This window comes from Patagioenas fasciata, chromosome 2 (genome assembly GCF_037038585.1).
Source record: "Patagioenas fasciata isolate bPatFas1 chromosome 2, bPatFas1.hap1, whole genome shotgun sequence".
NCBI lineage: Eukaryota > Metazoa > Chordata > Aves > Columbiformes > Columbidae > Patagioenas > Patagioenas fasciata.
The window spans coordinates 100493457-100513334 of record NC_092521.1 but is presented as its reverse complement, the minus strand read 5'-3'; the positions used below and the strand labels follow the sequence as shown (position 1 = coordinate 100513334).

The 19878-nt window shown below is 40.3% G+C and overlaps 1 protein-coding gene across 2 annotated transcripts in view; it reads left to right on the top strand.

The window, feature by feature from the left end:
* Positions 1–5660: 5660 nt before the first annotated feature.
* Positions 5661–19878, top strand: part of DCDC2 (doublecortin domain containing 2) — a 71656-nt gene continuing 57438 nt past the window's right edge. Inside the window, exons 1-3 of one of the 2 annotated variants that reach the window (XM_065832657.2) lie at positions 5661–5821; positions 6460–6811; positions 11573–11624. In XM_065832657.2, coding sequence (XP_065688729.1) covers positions 6519–6811; positions 11573–11624 — 345 coding nt within the window. In that variant the 5' untranslated portion in view covers positions 5661–5821; positions 6460–6518. Of the gene's footprint in view, positions 5822–5911; positions 5928–6459; positions 6812–11572; positions 11625–19878 lie in introns of those variants that run through there. The other variant, XM_071804630.1, reaches the window with a different exon arrangement.

Genomic DNA, 19878 nt, shown 5'->3' with positions numbered 1-19878 from the left:
GTGAAAAGGGAAAAGATACTGGGCTGATCTGTTTGTTTTTCCTTTGTCCATCTGTTATTCTGGCTGCTTACACAACAGATGTGTTGGAAATACGATGACATAACTTCACACCCAATATATACTGATCTGAATTTTGAGATGTATGACATAAAAGGCCAGTATGCCAGGAAGCATTGGTATTGTATCTCATTATAGCTGCAATATCAGTCGTCATCATAACTGTCTAGAAGGGTAGACAATAACCAAACACCACTTCTGTCATTAGGCCAAAAGGCAAAGCACTGATCTGAACTGGCAGCCAGGGATAGGTTATGAAGCATAGATATAATGTCTAATTTTATACTATTGCTGGCAAAACATAACTGGGCATCTATTTATTGCAGCTTGAAATACCAATGAACTGCTTGTTGCTTCTGCTATACGCATATGTCAGGTATCATGTCTGTCCTGCAGTGCCAACCTTTGGGAGCAGTTTGGCATATTTAATAAAAAAAAAAAATCACAGGTCAAGCTCGTTTGCTGTTTGCTGAAGAAGCTCCTTGACACAAACGGGCATGACGACAATTCTCCGTTCAGCCAAAATGAGAGGATAGCTCCTACACAGGTGAGCTTAGCCATGAAGTTGCCTTCCAAAACACAAGCTATTTGTCATGTTGAATTATGTGAATTATTCCACTGCCAGCTGAATGTCTGTGCAGACATGAGAGACTGGTCTGATTGCAGCCAGGGTATGTGGAAGAGAAAAAGCAGAAAATCCAAAGAAAAACACACATAAAGAGAAGGAAATAGGAGGAGTTGTCCTTATAAATCTCTACTGAAGAAAAGCTCAGAGAACTTTTTGGTAAAATTATGGCAGAAAGGGAGATAGATATCTGTCTACAGAGAAATTATCCCCCAATGTATGACTAATACATTTAATCAATCCTGTTTATATACAAAGATGTGACTGAACCAAATACCTTTTTCTTCTCCTAAAAGAAATGCTCATAGGAGCCCCATTTTATTGACATTGTGAGGCGGGGGGAAAGACAAACAAAAAAACCAGATTAACCAAAAAAATATAAGTTGGCTTCCAGACAGTAGATGAGTATCTAGTTGATAGTGAGTGCAGCTGAATAAGAAAAGACCCCATGGAAAACTTAAAATATATAATGTTCACATTTAGAATAATTTATTGTATGTGAATGAATCAGGACTACTCAGTTGATAATCTCAGGTGCCTTGATCAAAGGTAGCTACAGTAACACAGTGATAAATTTTTGCCTAGAAAGGGTGACTTCACTTGTATTACTCTGTACAAGACCTTATAAAGTCCACATGAAAGGTATTTTCCAACTTTCTCCCTACTTAAGCTAACTGCCTGGAGTTTGTTTCTCCATGGAGGACCATTTCTTCACGTGCCTCTAAGGATCTGCCAAAGCCTTTTCTGTATGTAACCCTTTATCACCTCAGCTGTCTCAAGAATACTGCTAGAAAAGACCAGTATAATAAAAAGCTGTAGCTTAAACTGTGATCGTCTAACACTCTTTTTTTTTTTTTTAAGCAAAAAATATTGAATCCTGGATTCTAAGGAATTTTTTATTTGGCAATTGTTTAAGCAAAATTGCTATGACATGGTTTTTAAAATTTACAACTGCATCAGTGCATCGGTGTTTTGTTTATTCCACTTAGTGTGTGAAACTGTGAAAGCAAACAGTCCAATTACCCCAGAATTACAACAGGGAGGAAAGTTGTGGATATTGCTTAGTGTGATTTTTAGATAAGCTGCACCAAGTCATAGTTATTAGATGTGATTCTCAGCACTGTGTGCAATAGAATAAGTTGAATTTTGTTCCCCAGCTTTAGAAACTTTATTCTTACCCCTTCTATACATTCTAATGGTCTTCAGCATGAGGAGATGTTCTTGTCTTCATGTTCTCATGTTTTTCTGTCACTGAGCCTTGTTGTCAGGGACATGCAACAAGCTGCAAAATCATTTCTGGTCCTGGCATGGCAGAAACCTCAAGGCATTTTGCTGCAGAAGGAGGGACCCTGTTTGATGCTTTGTCACTATGCCATGGCTGTGTTCTCATCACATCCCCAATGTGTGCTTGTTACATGACCTCAGGTCCATCATGTGATCCTGACACACAACCTGACTGACGTGGTCTCATGTATCAACCTCAAGTAATATGAGAGGTCTGATATTACTCCATCACTAGATTACTTGTCTCTCTGTATTTTTCTTAATCGTGTCAGAGGGTTCAGCAGCTTGGTTCGTTACTGTTGCGGACGTGATAGGAGCTTAGAAACTGAAACAATAGTGGGGATAAGAGGTCAGCACCTGGAAAGGCTAGAAGGATCAAATTTTCATGAATGAAGGTCCTGCTATCATGGGCTGAAGCATTCAGGCTCTTCTTAGCTTTCCAACAGTGGTTGTACTTAGGCAAGATGGAAAACATGCTGACTTCGTACTGTATTGGAAACACTGTTTTTGTTTTGCTTTATTCGTATTACTGAAGAAAATAAAATGTGTTCTGAAAAGGCTGCTGTGAAATCGTGGGCTCTGTAGCCCTCTGTAGGTGGGCCAGTCATGGTTGCTTCCCAGGGGCTAAATTTGAAGGTGTTGTCCTAAGAGTAAGAAAATGGTGAGATTCCAGTGCAGCACAAGTAAAGCAACAGAGAGCAGAAATGCAAGCAGCTGAATTTGAATGATGAAGTCTCTAGAGGCACAGCTATTAGCTATGTAAAGGTTAAACTATGGGCAAAACCCTGCATTACAATTCTTCAAAGGATTCCTAATGTGCTCCCAGTTTTGGACAAAGATTTTGCCCACCAGTTCTAGGCTGCTTTAAGGGTAGCAATGCTCTGGTACCACTTAAGAAGTATTTTATTGCAATCTGCAGAAGTGGTTGTAACTAGTGTGGCCAGAGGCAAAGACCAAGAGTATTTTGGAGTAGTCCAAGTGTCAAAAAAGGGAAATGATTAAGATATTTGATGGTTTATTCCTGTGGCAAGAAATGTTGTGTGATTACAAATTAGCCATAAGATCACCAAAAGTGGTGGAATCTGGCACAAAATTGCAGATAGTTGATATATCGCTACCTGACTACAGAACTGTGTGAAGCTCATAATTTTTTGTTTTTACACATAAGCATATTTTCAATACAAATTTTCATGTAGGGTTGCAATAGATGAGTGTTAAGCAGTATTAATTCAAGGATGTTTGGTTCTCCCCTTTATTATTTAGAAGAAAACCAGCAGCAAGTAGAGAAATTTAACTGTTAACCAATAATAGTAGCATATTTGACTTCCCTCACCCTGAAATTGCTCTTTTTGTAATGGTTAACAGCTCTGTTGTAACTCACAGCAGGGGGGTAATTTTCCCCTCAGAGGAGGTAAGATAAAAGGAAAGAAAAATTCCTTCCATCACTATGTTGAAATCCATTTGGAAGAACAATCATTACTGTACACTAAACAATTCCAGGTAGGAAGGTCTAGACCAGTTCTAGTCTTGCGACAATCAAGGAGGAAAAGGGGCTGTTAAATGAATTCAAGTTTGAATTTAAGGCATTTTCTGTTTGCTGGTGTGGGGTTTTTTTGTGTGTTGTTTTTGTCGGTTTTTTGGTTTTTTGTTGTTGTTGTTGTTGTTGTTGTTGTTGCTGTTTGTTTGTTTTTTCTCTTTTCCCCCAGGTTTTATGGCTTCTTGTACCCAATGTGTGGCAAAAATTCAGTGGAATCAGTGTCTGTATTTTATTATGCAGCTTCCTGGAAAGAGCAAAGCAGACAACATTGAAAAGTGTAGCCAAAAACCATGTCCCAAGCATACCTACAGAGTTTTCATGTAAAGAAAACTTCACCGTAGTCAGAACTTGTTGGGACACATCAGAGACTGATCTGTTCATTGGATAAGCCCATAAGGTGCACACTTGATTGATTTTTAAAAATTTTTAACAATCTGAGATTAAAAATCTACTATTCTGATAATACAGTATGGAAAGACACTTCCCAAATATTGGACAGTCTAGAGATGTTTGGCTGAGAAGTACCAAGGAAAATACAGATTCAAGGGGGTCATTTGTTTACCAAGTTTTTAGATAGTTTAAGATGAAATGGTATCAGGATGATTTCATGATCTGATACACTTAGCTGTGAACTCTAAGGGAGTCTTTTGATGGTGGTAGAAGTTGGATCTGGTCCCTAATATGTGTATTAATATATTTTTTATATACACGATATCTACTATGTAGAATTACAGAAATTGACTTAGGAAAGAGTGCAACATTAACCTGATTTCACTTATGTTCTTTGAACAACAAATGGGTTATTTTACATTTTTGTCTATTGTCCTTCTGTGTTATTCTGTTGATGTATTTTTGTTAAAAATAAATTGTGCACAAGGATATTATTTTCATTTCTCAGGCTACTGTTCATGGTGTATTTTGAATTTGAGATTGGTTTAGTGGGGCAAGTCACCTCTGAATCTGATTAACTGAAATTATCCAGACCAAATTGCAGGTTTGGGCTAGCTCAGCAGAAAGTATATTAGCTCTTGTGATAGATCCTGGATTCTTAAGAGAATGAATTATAACAGACTCACTCAACCAAAGGATGATAGGAGTACTGAAAAGCTTCTAAATATTTCAGGAATGCAAATAACTAAACAAACTTACCCAGATACTGGGGGAATACAGTTTAGTTTTGTGTTACTAGTAAATTTTGCCCATTCAGATTGGAGAATGAGGGAAAGGCATCTTAACAGTGTCTGTAACATTTACATATCATCACAAAAAGACATTTAGAGGTCATCATGTTAGTATGCCTATTAAAAAAGAAATCAATTGCCCATACATAGACACAATTCATTTGTGTAGTCCAAGAGCCTCATGTTAACCCAGCTGACAATTTTTTCCCCTGCAAGATCACGGCCCAGCTTTATTTCTGAGTTGCAGCAAATGTAAACAGCAATGGCAACACATGACCTGGAGCAAAGACCCAGTTTTCAGGTGGGATTTTTAGCAACTGACAAGAAGAAAAGAACAGAAAAAACACTAATTGGTATGACTTTTCAGTGGTTCTTTTGGTTTGTATCAATACATGGACCAGAAACGGTAATCGTTAGATGTTAATAATGAACCAAAGACAAAATCAGGCACCAAATAACTAAGCCTGCAGTGGAGAATGCGTCTATCCGAATCAGCAAAGCAATATGGCAGAGAAGCCTGGGCAGAGAGCCTGAAGCAGTCACCCACGTTGTAGAAATTGCTTTTTGGTAAGAGCTGTGGCTTGTCCCTGCCTCCACTCAGAGGCAGGTGCCTAGTAGGTTCACGACCTTCATCGGGAAGGTCTGGTAAAAGTCTGTTTTATTCTTGAGAAGGGAAACGATGACCCTTTAGTAAGAAAACCCAAGAAGAGCTGGCCAGATGTGAATGAAATACATGTTTTGCAAGCAGCCTTCTCCTCCGACACAGCGGCGGGGCAGAACTCCCGGCCCTCAGCGGCAGGGCCAGATCGGCGGGCGGTTACCCCGGTCCTCCCCGGCACCGTGTGACGGACGGCCCCTCCACGGCGGGGCGGTGTACCGTTACCGGTGAGTAACGGCCGCTCTGCGGCCGCACGTCACGACAGCTCCGCCTCGCCCCGCCCGCGCTCGCTCTCTGTGGGAGTGCTGACCCACCTCAGCGCTCACTCGCCGCCGCCGCTCTCCGCGTCGGGCAGCAGGCGGTCGGCCGTTCCCTTGTGGCGGGGATCCCCGGCGCGCTGCAGGGCAGAGGCGGCGGTAGGCAGCGCGTCGGCCGCCGGGAAGGAGGAGGCAGAGCGGGGACTTCCCTCCCTGGCTCAGGTGCGGAGCCCTTGGTCGGGTTCCTTCTGCCGCCGCTGCCCCCGCGTCCCTCTCCCCGCCTCTGGGCACGACGTCTCCTTGTCCTCCTTCCCCCAGCCATCGCCTGGTGAATAATTCAGCCGTGTTTTGCCCTGGCCCCTGCGCTGTCCTGCCCCTGGCGTGGCCGGTGGCTCTGGGTCTGTCGGTCTCTGCGCTGGGCAGGGGGGAGGGTGAGCACAAGCACAGGCGGCATCAAGTTTCCCGAGGAAACTAGGGCCATAGCGGCAAAGCCGCTTTCCGTGAAGGCAAAAGTGGAGGATAAAGACCCTGGGAGGTCCCATGCACTTCCTGCTGTTCGGAACCTCTTCCATGCAATGTCGTCGTTGTTTTCTTTTATTTTTTTCCCCTGGGTTAGGGTAATTGGCATTAACCACCCCAGGCGCCAGGGAGCAACAAGAGCTGGTTGCCAGGAGGTACCGCTCGCTGAAGGGCTGAGCAGGGCTGCGCCGCAAGCCCCGAGGAGGTTTTAAGTCCCTCCTCTGCCTGCCCGGAGGTGGGCCCTGGTGCCCCGGTCCCGGCGCGGGTGTGGGCGCTTCACCCCCGGGGGGGAGTTGTCAGGGCTGAGGTGAGAGGGGTGCTCAGGCGGGAACCCTCTCCAGACTAAACAGGTGCAGACAGCGCGGTGGGTCGCTGTGCAGGAGGTCCGAAGCCACCGAGCATGACGAGCGCCGGCACGAAGGGGTCGTGGCTCTCGCAGCCGACGGTGAAGAGCGTGCTGGTGTATCGCAACGGGGACCCTTTCTTCCCGGGGCGCCGCATTGTCATCAATGAGAAGAAAGTGTCCAACTTCGAAGTCTTCCTGAAAGAGGTGACGGGTGGGGTGAAGGCACCCTTTGGAGCAGTGCGTAATATCTATACCCCCCGGGGCGGGCATCGTGTCCGGCAGCTGGAGGAGCTTCAGAGTGGAGAGCAGTATGTGGCTGGTGGCAGGGAAGCCTTCAAGAAACTGAAGTGAGTGGCTAAAAAGTAACATAAGATTTATACAGAGCTTGAACATCAGCATTTGGGGGTTTGGCACTGTGTCAGTTCTTCAGAGGACCCCCAGCACCCCTCCCTTTTTATGAGGTATTGCATTAAAAGGACTTAAAGGTTGTGACCCAAGGCAAAATGAAAGGTAGTTCTAATGGATAAAACCGCAAAAGGGCTTTAGAAGCAAGCCACAGAAAGGCTGCTGTTACCATCAGTTGCATAGTGCCATCTCCTTGACATGACAGTAGAAAAGGAGAAACAGCCCTTTAACCCAAAGGACCTGTGACAGTGACATGTTGTGATGTGTGTGCTTAGCTGCGTGGTGACTGTCAGTATTTGTGCCCCGTGTTAACAGGGAGAGAGCTGTAGAAAGGTGGAGTGTTGACAGTCCTACTATGTAGTTGATGTGCCTGGGAATTTAATTCCCAACGCTTCCTTTCCTGCTCATTTTTAAAAAGGCTAAAATACTCTATGCAGCTATCCATCTCGCCATCACACTGGTTCATTTTGGGTAGGCTTATAGCCTTTTTATTACAAGAGTAACTGGTCCTTCCTTTTATTTAAAATATGACTGCTTTATTTTCCCTACCTGGACACCAAGAATTAAGCTGACAATTTCTCTATTTTCTAGTGAGTAACTGGGAGAATATAATGGAGGAGATCTGGGCTTTTTGGTGTGTTTCATGAGTGGCTCTACATGCGATCAGTAATGGTGGTTAGTTCTGATGGTGGATTTCAGGGTCTCAATTGCCTAATTACACATTTTGTTCAGTCTTTGTGGGTATTTTTCCTACCGTTGAATTAAAAACTCAAAATTAGCAATCCCTTTTTAGAGGTGGTTGGAAATTTGTATGCTAAGCTATCAGTTTTAGAGGACCTTGTTCATCTTGGTTGTGTATAGTTGAGGACACATTTTTCAGGAGAGCTCGTTATGTTTCAGGACAAAACTCTCTGTGTAATGAACAGGATGTCTATCAGCACTCTTACAGTTTTTGTCACTGTCTGCTTCTGAAGATTTATTGAAGCTTCTTGCACTTCAGTGGCAGAATTAGAGAGAAATATGTATGACAGGCTGAACATAAATCCACTTTCCCTCTATACACTCTTCCATGTCAAATGCAGTGTTCAACTCTCAAGTTCTATCATATCTCTTTGATATGAATTCTTGTGATTCCATGGGTGGCTTAAAGTTGTTAGTTATCAGCACATAATATTTTACCTCCCTAAATGTGTTTTATGTTTGACAGGGTAAAAGTAAGTAAGTGTTTGGCATTAGCATGCCCTATGTAGAGAATTGGTCACTCTGGATTTATTTTAGGTGGAAGAAGAATTTCTTATTGTCATGTTGTGTTTTATGGTCAGAACTTTATGGTGAGAGCTTTTCAGACTTTCATGGTTGCAATGTGCAACAAAATACCAAAGTATTTAAGGTCAACAAAGAACATACTTTAAGAAAAGCTAACCGGAAGGACTTGGTAAAAGCAGGCTGGTTCATATATCCCATGATAGTATACCATAGTCCTGTGCCACAGGGAGGAGGGAAAAAATGACTTGAAATCTTTTCCATTTCTGTGTTCAGAGTTGGAGTTCTTCACTATTAGTATTTCTTTACATAGTTTTGTAAATGATGGCAGTGCTTTTACAAACATTATTTAAGACAACCTGAAGGGCTTAATGTTGATCTTGTTCTTAACTGGGTTGTAGACAGAATGACAAGTAGGGAGATGTATTACCCAGAAGAGTCAGAGGAGAGGAGGGTTTAATTGAAAGAGACAGTTTTCCGAAAAGAATTGAGGGAATTAAAGAAAAGAGCATATGTTTCTAGATATGTCACAGGCAGAGAGATAACAGTTGCAGCTGTGGGAGACCAAAGCATCTGCTCTAAAGGATCTGAGCCTGGTCTGATAGCAGCAAGAAGCCTGTACATTTTTAACAATTTTCTTGCGGTGATGCTTGTTGGACATGTTAATTGCTGTGACAGACTATGCAGGGCTAAACTTTGAAATTGAGTCTTGTGGCACCGATGTGTGGGAGCATAATGGAAAGGAGAGAGTATACAAGGAGAAGCAGAAGCTGAAAGTGTCATCACTCTTCTTCAAGCAGTGGATTTGTTTCTTCTCAGATGACTTATACTGAGAACTGAATCTTTTTCTCACCTCTCTGTGGTGAATTCTAGACTAAATTGCACTTGGCTTTAGCATGTGAAGCTCAGTCATTCCAAGCCCTGAATCTTAACCTCTTGAGATAGGTAGGTCTCAGGGTATACAGTCAATCTAAACTGATGATATGTTTCGTTTTTAACATAAAAATAAAGTAATTGACATTTAAAAATTCTGCTTTAAGAAAATCTCTGCATACTTTTCTATAATGGAATAATTATTAGCCAGTGTCAGGAATTTTTGTAATATATAGCAATCTTCCCAGCTGGTTTTGTAATTTACAGGTGTACTAAATTACTACATGCTTTTTTGGTGTATATGCAGTGAGATGCAGTAGTATATTGTAGTTGCAGTTGTGAGAATCCACGTTCAGGCCTGCAGCCCTTTGGAGTTCTTCTGTGGCTCTCAACTTCCTGAAAGAAAACTATATGCTGCAGCTGGTTTCAATTTTTAGCTTTTTTTTTTTTTTCAGGTGCTACCCTACCCTCCACCTTTCTTTGCCCATTTACTTGTATATGAGCTCATTAATGCATGGTAGATTGTCCTCTCTCCATCAGTGTCTCTTTAAACAAGACTGTAGTTTCGTCACTGGCTTGGAGAGTCACTGGGTGGAAATATTTCTGCTTTCTAGAAGGTGTGAATACTTTTGTAAAGTTTTTGGTCTGAGATTTTTTTTTTGTGTGACCTTGTCCCAAGAAAAGCTTTTGGCCCTATTTAGACCTTTTCAGATTTGTAGATCCCTGAAATTTGACAATTTAATTCCCAGACCTCTGCATAGTGAATTTAAGCCTTTGACAATATATTTGCTTTTCTTTGCTACTTTTTTTAGTTCTCCTTGGAGTGATTCACAGATGCCCAGAAAACTAGAACCACGGTCAGCAGCTGTTGTTACCGGCAGTTGGAACTATTTTGTCTGAGGCATTTATTTCTTTGCGGTCTCGTAGGCCTCAGGACTTCTTTGGTTTGGTTTCAGGAGAACTCTTTCCTTTTTACACGGAGAAGCTTGCAACAGTTGATTTTGTTTGGTTGTAAATAAGAGGCTTAGACACTTTGTTTTTCAACGTTGTCCAATATTGCTAAATTTACATGTTACAAAGCATTGGCATGCACTTTCAAGCATTACCTGGAAACCTTGCTGTGTCTTACTGTCCCTGCACGCTGAAGCCTTGAAATCCTTGTGACCATTCTGTGGCACCTTGAGAAACGACCACCATTCCTTCAAAGAATTAATGGTTTCTTTTTCCTTTCTCTTTCCATTTCCTTTACTTTCTTCTTCCTTCTACACTTTAATCCAGATCTCAACTTTTGGTAGGCAGAAAAGTTTCCTCTAGTGAACAAATCTAAACCCAGTCATTAGCTACAGAGTGTGACATTATTGAAGTGCTGCAGATGTATTGTGGGCTCTGAGGTCTTTTGGTGAGCCTGCACTGATGCTTGCCATCAGATATACCTGCCGTTCTCAGCTAGGGTCTTCTAGTCTTAAAAGCCTGTCAAAGCACCTGCGGATTCCCATTGAAAGTGGTAACAGGGAGAACCCATGACAAATGCTGATCACCTACTGTTGGATTAGGTGCTCCTGGCATAGAATAGGTGCCCCAGCCATTCTTGTTCTCATGTTTAGCTCTTGGCAGAAGGTGCTGAAAGGTTCTGTGTACTCAGTTATAACTGCCCATGAAGGTGTCTCTTTCTACAGCACTGAGAACTAGAAACATCTTGCAGTGCAAGCACCTACTGAGAGCTGCACTCATGAGAAGAGCCACTCTCATGGCTCTTGGTGTGCTGGTAAAGGACAGGAGCTAGTGTAGTCTGGGTGCCTGGACAGTTGCCTGTTTGCCAGTCTGTGGGTTACTCATGCTTATTTAATTTCCTTTTTTTTGGAAAGGCAACGTACAGCTAATCCATCACCATGTCTTTAACTAACACTTTTGTGTTAATGTGGTGTTTGTGGCAATATGTACTCTCTGGTGGAGAGTGGTATTGTTCAAATAGATGTATTTTGTTTTCTTGTCCAGTTGAGGCCTGTATTTTGTCTATTCATAAAATAAATCTGAAGATGCTATTGGTTCATCACAACCATGAGAAACTAGGATGTACAGTGTTCAGATATATCCACATCATATTGAAACACAAATGGTGTAGATACTTTTAAACTTTAGCTGGTGCCCTGGATTAAACTTGGGTATGGAGGAAAGCTTTAAATTTGTCAGAGATTTACTGTGAGAAACTAAGAAGCAAAATGGTGACTTTGAAATATGGTAAGTTGATATCATGCTGAGATTTATTGATCTACCTCACAGTAGTATGTGAACTTCTTTCTGACAAGGGGGTTATTGATAGTCTGTTCTAATCATCAGTGACTTGGAGGTAGATGGCTGCTTCTCTCCTGTCTTTTGTATTAGCCCAGAGGGCTAGTCTGCAGATTTATGTTAACACTTTTTCATTAAAATCTTGAATTAGTTACTTTTTATGTTACTTTGAGGCATGGTAAATTTTAAAAGTTTTGTGCATGAAAAAAGTGTAGAAATATATATCTTGTGTAAGTTAGCTGCTTCTGTAAATAATCAAAACTGTTTTCCTTGCACAGCTATTTGGACATTGGAGAAACAAAGAAGAAACCTGTTGAAGTCAATAATGAGGTAGGATGTCTGAAATATTTAAGAAGTAAACCTTCAGTTAATGTTAGTTATATTCCTGCATTTATGCCTGATTTTCTTCAACATATTTATTATGTCTAATAATAATACAATTATCTACCATTCTGAACATATTATTTCTATGATGATGACTCTGGTTGCTCTGAGCATGATGCACTGATCATCTTCCTCTCAGCTTTCTGAATTACCACATCCAGTTGAAAACTTTACGTAAAGAAAATCTGTTGTCTTCATTGGCTTTGAAGTAAACCAGTATAAACCATCCATTATCTCAGCTTTCTTCCTTCCTTCCTTCCTTCCTTCCTATTTGACTTATGTTTGCAATCTCCACAGTCTCTGTGGACAGCTTAACTCCCCAGGTTGAGTTTAACTTTGTGATTGATTTATTTGGGGAGAGGAGTCCTAAAAAAGAGATGAAACCGAGTAATAGTTTACATATTTTTATCTGGGCTTATAAATAACACAATTGTTTTTGTGCCCTAATCATTTAGTCCTAGGAATGAACTTTTGGGGCATAATGGCAGAACACCTAACTATATTTCTGTTAAAATGATGTGAGGAGACAAGTTCTGTTTTAGCTTTTTTTTTTAGGCATTCACTTAGAAATCAAAAACCTAGATGTGTTTTTAGGACCAGGAGGGGCAGCAGTATTGCTACATTTTTATTGTCCTTGATTGTTCTGGATTTGCATCAGTGAACCAAAAAATCATGACCATGGCCTTGAGGGTGAGCAATCACTGCAATAAATGGCCTTGTGCCACAGTACTCCTGAGTGCTGCTTGTGTGTTCAGAATTGGTGCAGGATTTTTTGTTGCCTATGTCAGGAGAGATAGTCTTGGAACTATTAGAGCTGGCTTGCCCTAGACCAAGTTTTGGAAGCACATTGCTGCTGGGCTGGTTTTGAAGACAGTTTTTCTGTACCTGCATAGTTTGTATCAAGGATCTGAAAGCTTTAAAAAGGTAGCACAGAAACATATTTGAGGAATTCATGATCAGTGATTAAGGATGATAACATCATGCTTGGATACAAGGGTATCAGTTCTGGTTGTATGAAGCACACTTAATTTGGCATTTCGTACCCAATGAGTGTTTCTTCGTGCAGATTTTTCTCCAGTAAAACAATTACAAATATCTATTTCCAATTCCAGTTAGTGAGGAGAAAGGCAAAAGGAAGAAACTGTTATGCAGCAGCTGTACACTGTGCATTTGTATGCAGCTGTAGGTTTTCTTTGGTGTTAGGTGAACTGCCAAATGTTTGTCATCTGCTTTTGGGAGTACTTTAATGTTGTTTTTCTAAGGCAGCATCTCAATTACTTTGAATTTGCATATAACTAGAAAATATGTGTCAAACTAGAATTAAACAAGAAAAAAATCATGTTCAAGATACAGTGTAAATACGGTGACGTACATTCAGAAAGAATAGACGTGAAGTATAAAGCATTGATTTCTTACTAAACTCTCTTCTCACTTTTCTTATGGAGTGACAATACAGACTAAACAGTCCATCAGAAATAAGTTTCTCTTCTTTACTGGAATCTGTGAATCTGAAGGGAAGGTCTCAGTTCTCCGTCTTATGTATTCTGGGAAGTCATCTAATGAAATAATTTAGTGTCCGTTCTTGTAAGGTGCTGAGATTTAACATTTAGAAACAAGTTCTGTCACTGACCAGACCAATATTATTTCTCTCTGTTATGCCCTGGTTTAGTTTTAGCTGGAGCTTCTCAAATACTGTGATCCTGTTGGCCTGTAAAGTGCACCTTGCCTTGCCTGACATGTTTGAAGCTAATGGCTAGTAAGCGCCTGTGTTCTCTGTGTGTCCTCTACAATTGACAAGAGGAGCTGAGGGGAAGATTTCATCAAGGTGGTCTTAGTGTAAATGTGTTGTTACAACCCAACAATGAACCGATTATATAATGTTATGTACTTCATTAAATACTGTCTATCTGTTTAATGTGAGAAATGGAATATGCCAATAGATGTGATTGTCTGTAAGATGTGTTGGAATAGTTTGGGTATCAGTCAGAGCTGGGTCTTTTAAAAAAACCAGGTTTCAAGGTGATCTTCAATTAAATCATGTCATTATCAGTACTTCTGATAGCAATGATAGATTCCTTTAATCCAGTGTCTAGTTTCTTAAAATCTAGTTTACCAGTCTAAGGCCTTCAAACAACTGAAATAAATGGGCCAAATGCTCAGCTGATGGAAAATAGGTATTTTTTTATTGACCAATCAAGCCAAGATTTGGGCTTGAACTTACAGCCCTGTTCTCCTGGGGAAAGTTTTTTGTACAGACCACTGTCAGTATAGGATGATGAGTGAGGGAGGGCCATGCTGAAATCTCATTGCGGGATCATATAATTTATGATAGAAGCAAAGGGCATGAAAGTGATACAGAACGCTTATTCAAAGTTTCTAAGTAGCAGGAGTTCCAGTAGTGCCACTTTGTGTGATGTCTGTAGTTCAGCGTTCAAGTATTCAGTAGACTTCGAGCCATGCCCAGGGCCAAGAAGGAGGTGGGATGCTGCTGGTTATGCAAAAATACCAGTGGTGGTTGCAGTACTTAAACAGTCACTGGATTTCAAAGATAGATGTCTTTATATAATTTTTGCTTTTGCAAACCTTTTTCAGGCTGTTGTACTTATGCATGTGATGAAGAAAATAGTTCAAGAGAAAATTAGTAATTGTCAGAAGAAAGAAAGGAGTTTAGAATGGGAAAGGCCTGCAAGATCATTTTCACTTCAGAACATCAGTCTGCAATTTGTTCAGTTTCATATGAACACCTGATTTCAGTTCCCTGGTTTCTGAGATTATCTTGATGCAGTAGTGTTTGAACAATCATCAAGTGCAATCTCACAAGTTATTCCCTGCTGCATGCTGCCAGAGCTGATGGGATTTTAAAGCCACATCTCTGTCTCTACTCACTTAATCCGTTGTTACATGTATTGAGGACTTCCTTGCCTGTTTGTATTTTGCTTTCCTTAGCAATGGCAGCAGTGTAGCAGTTCAGGAAAAGCCCCTTAGTTCTCATGCTGCTGTAACACCAGGTCACTGTGCCGCTCACTGTTTTCACAGTGCTGCAAATTCACTTGACTAGGGTTCTGCATGATGGTCAGAAGGGTGAGCCATGGATTATGAAGGAAGGGAAAAGAAAGGTCAAATCAGAGCTAAAAGCAGTGAGCAGCAGCATTGAAGAGAGGATGCCTGTATGAGCAAATTCGCGTCTAGCTCAAGCATTTTACTGACATGGCAATGCTCTTTCCTTTCTGTTTTCTGTTTATCCCAGCAGATAAGTGATGACATGTTTCTTGCACTGTTTCATTGTGGTAGTTGTTTTATATGGAAGGCTGGAACAAGTTTCCTAGGAAAAGTCTGATTTTTCAGTTCCTGTTGGGTGGCTTCTGCAACAAGCTAATCCCCCAGAATTCTCACATACCATCTTAGGTTAGACTTTTTGAGGAAAAAGTGGGAGCAGAGAGTAAGTTCAGAATTTTGCCTTCTCCCTCTTTCAGCCAGGGACAGCAGTAAGAGTGAAAGAACATGCTTGTCCCAGAAACATGGGAAAATTGTGTGTCAGTTTCAGCAGATGGCAGCTATGCTCTTGGCTATTTTAAATCCTCTGGCAGAGCCCTCACATTGTAATAATGTCTTAAAACATTTTATGGTTGCATTACTGGTAGGGAAAGTAGTAAAAAGATTTCATCCTGACCCAAGCAAAAGCCTTGAAACAAGCTGTTCCTCAGGTATGTTTCCATCCATCACTTGTTTTGGCAACTGGGCTTCTTGTTTTGCAAGAGAGATCCCTTTTGTACTGAAGACGATCTGCAAGTACAAATACATTTTAAATGATGTGCTTGAGGAATTTAACGATCTCTTGAGGAAGTATGGACCAACATAGTTACCATTTGTTTGTTATAAACTTGTTTGTAAAAGGTACTGAATGTTATTTTCCAATTATAATGTGTAAAGTATGGAGGCACTAGGCACTATCTCTGATCTAGATGGTCTCTCCCTGTGGGCTTAAAAAGTTGAGTTTTACTTGTTGTTGGGGCTGGGTAAGCTGCTGAAGAATTAACTGAGCTTTTGTGTTTGCAACTCCTGTGAGCAACTATTTTAAATTCTCTTTGTTTCAGAAAAATGTGTTCAGGTGAAACCTCCTTTCTTCTTTGACTTCTTATTACCAACATTTTTTTTTTTTTTTAAACACAATAGATTTTGCAGTGTCTTAATGTAAAAGCAAAGAATTGCAGGCACCTAAGAAAGGCAGATGTATTTTGATATTGAAGAAACAGTCTCTTGCAACCGAAAGAAAAAAGAAAGGCTATAATGTCTGTATGAAACAGTATCTATTATCATAGTTCATAGTAGACTCTCATTAAGCCACTTTACTGACCATTTAGATGGATTTGCTCTTGATCAATAGCGGATGGATTTTTTTTGGGTAGTCAAAACACTGAGATTTTTTGTTTGCACTCTTTCTACTACTCTACTTTTTCTACTGGGCTTCTAGGACAAGGTGATTGTGTAGCAAGCTCTAACACAAGTGATTTTTGTGCTGCTCAAAATTAATTGTCATTTGTGTTCCACTTGGGTTTTTTTACTGACTTATATTCTAGAAAAACATTTATAAAGTTATTTAAGAAAGCTCTGCTTACACATCTTACCCTGCATAAGGCACATAAAGTGTTAGCTCTACGCTATAGAGAGATGATGATGTAGACTCCTTTCCTTAGGTTCACCGTGTTTTCTGTGACGCTTAAGCAATGTAAACATCCCAGTCCACGATTTTATAACATTTTCTTACTTACCATGTGTTTGTAACATTTTTAGCCATCAACTAGGAACTGTTGTAAGGCAGTAAATATGAAAACGAACATTGTAAGAACTGGCTGGTTGTAGGCAAGTGAGTGACTGATTGAGGAAGGGTCACTTTACCCAATTTCTTTGGGTGGTGGGTTCATTCTGGAGTGCTGTAATTTAGCATTACAAGTGGCTGTGTGTGTGTCTCTGGGACTGTTGGATTCAGTGATGGGTGTCAGGGGCTCTGGTGCTGGGGATGCACTAGGGACTTTCTGCCCACCACGTATCAGGTCTGTTCTTCCTTCCCAGCTCCATGTTCATCCTGTGTTCAGACTAGGTACTCTCTGCAGTTCTGTTGCCTCATAGATAGAAGTTGTGTCCTGGTCACATTTTCCAATCATTCATCACTTTTTTTCACTGTTTTACATAAACGTACTTTATTATTCCTTAAGGCTATTTCAGTTGCAGCTGCTTCTTTTGTCAGATGGTTTAGGTGTGGTCATATCTGGAGGAGAATTCTAGGATGGAATAATCAATATTTTTACTAATGATTCTTCAAAGGATTAGAAAAGATTCCTCAAAACTGTACGACCTGAATATTTGCATCCGAGTCAAACCCCAGAACATCTCTCTCTCGTGAAAATACTGGATAATTACAATGATTTAAATGAATGTTTGAACATTTTGAAACTTCTTCTGATCCAGTGCCTGTCTGTCCTCACATTGGTTACACGTTGGATGACACAGATATGTGCTAGGACATCGAGGAGAGTGTGCTTGCTAGCTAGGGAACTTCAGAGAATGTGTCTATTCCTGTAATGAAGCTTGACTGTAGCACGAAACTGAGATTGGCAGAATGTGCCTTCTACTGGTGGTCTGCAGCTGCAGCACATCAGCTTAGTGCCACTCCTGCTGTGGGGTCTTGTGGGTCAGATGTAGCTAATCAGCAGATCGCAGCCTGGGTCAGTCACCCACTGCATTCTTGGTGGGATACTGTGTCAGGAAAGGCTCCTTAGTTGTCCAGTTCTGACAGAAGAGGCAGGCACTGTGTTAGGGGGATGTGAGATTAAAAATACGATGCTTGAGAGTTGGTAGATATGAACTTACCATCAGAATTTTCCAGAACAACATCGAAGATGTGGCTGTAAGAGGGTGGTAAAATACTAGAACAGGTTGCCCAGTGAGGGGTTAGATGCCCCATCTCTTGAGACATTCAAGGCCAGGCTGGGCAGGGCTCTGAGCAACCTGATCTAGTTGAAGATGTTCCTGCTCATTACAGGGGGTTGGACTAGACGACCCTTGAGGGTCCCTTCCTACCCAAATTATTCTATGATTCTATGAAAAGTATTTTGAGGATCTGCCATTTCTCTGTTTCTCTCTGTTCCTCCATAGTTTAAAATCAGATTTTTTTAGTATCATTTATGGCAATTGTTTCATCTGCATCCTTTAAGTTCATCTTTTTTGTTAGGCATTGGAGTCACCACTCATCTGTCAGCAATGATATGATTTGATTAATTTGTAAAAATTGAATTTTGAAAGTTTATAATGTTGTCTTGATTTTACAAATGATTTTGATATATTTATGCTGGATATACCTTGTCCCTAATATACTTGGTTTTTTTTTCCAAGTACATTCTCATGAAAAATCCCGGTATTTATAATTATTGTTTACTTCAAATTTAGCATTTCTCATATATGACAAATAATGTACAGGTGTAATAATGAGAAAAAAGTTGTCATTTTTTCAGTGAGTGTACTTTTGATTCACTTGAACTTTTAGCTGTCAGATAGAAGTTGTTTATTCATGTTTTCTCTGTACAGGAGATAGTTTTGCGAGGGTAAGAGTGTGCCTGAAAAGATATTAGAAATTATGCCAGCCTGTGCAAATTACAGCCGTTTGATGTCAAAATAATCTGTTTTCACAGGATATTATCTTCTAATTCTTTCCTAAGAATTAGAAAGAAACAAACATAATTTGAGCTATTCAAAATTACTGCACATAGATATTTTTATGTCTGGAAACAAATTGTGTATAAAGGTCGACTTCATATTCTGTGCCAATATGCAAAATTAAACCTCTTGCTACTCCGTATCTGAACAGTTTCATTTCTCCTACTGCTAGTGTCACAGACTGAGTAAGGAATTTCTCATTTTCTAATGCTGGGTTAGGAATAGTATGTGTAGTTTAAGGAATAAGACTATCAAAGGGCAAAGATTAAAAAAATGTGAAATACATCTTTAATCTCCTGAGCAACATCTTTAATAGTTGAATTTTATATATCATTGTTTGGTATTTAGTATCCTGGTAACTTAATTAGCACAACAAGACATACAAAGCAGATACTCTTCCCGAGTGTTCATCATCTAATACCATGAGGAATCAGAGAAGAACTGACTAGACATCCAGTTAAAACATAAGCTGTGTCCTTTTTTTCTAATTAGGCCTGTGAATTAATAAAATTTATCTTTATATGGTTTTGTATATCTGAATTGTGTAATTTTTGAGTATTTTAATTAACAGCTTGCTTACAAATGGATTTAGTGGATTTAGAGGCTTTGGTTCATGCCACTGGAGAATTTCATGGTCTGTATTGAGTTTGATATGAAAGTCAGTCTCCTCCTTGATTAACATATCTGCACTGTTCTGTAGGGTAACTGCTCGTTCTAGTCTCTGAGGAAGATGGGAGGAAGGCAAGAGATGCCAGTATTTAATGAAGTTTTTAATGGGTCATGTTAGTCTTATTAAAAACTTGTTGCTGCATGCTAAAATGAAATGGAAATATTAACAACTTTTATCTTTGATTAAAAATGATGGAAAAAATTTTTTTTTTTGGTGGTTGCTTTTGTTCTTCAGCTGCCACTATTCACAGGTTCTGGCCCTTCTTATCAGCCACAAAGGCCAGAGACTTTCTTTTGGTTTAAATGAATCTAAGGAATTTTAAAATACGCAAATTATGAGAGGCAAAAATGGTCAGAATTGGCAGCATTATGTCCGTGACAGAAATGAGTATCAGGATCTATTTTGCTTGAATAAAATCTGCATTATTGATGCCATCATTGTGTGTGTTGTAAACACTGTAGGATATAACATCATGCAAATCAGAGAAAAAATAGGAGCTATTCTTGGGATTCAGAAGCAATACAGATATGATCTGTTTTGGGCCACTGCACAGGCCAAGTGCCTGGGCAGATATGGCCATGCCATTGTCTGATTTGTCCCAGCTGAAGGTCTGTCCAATGACCTAAAACTATGAGAGATCCCAAGAGAAACATTTTTATTTCCAGGGCTTAGCAAGATGGAGTGAGACCCCCAGATGCACAGGGGATATGAACTTCATTATACTTACCACAACTGAAAAGAAGGGTGATTTACCTTGGAGGTGAACAGAGTGGCTTTAAATGCTTTGGGAAGCTTGTAGGAGTTTTGCAGTCTAGAAGG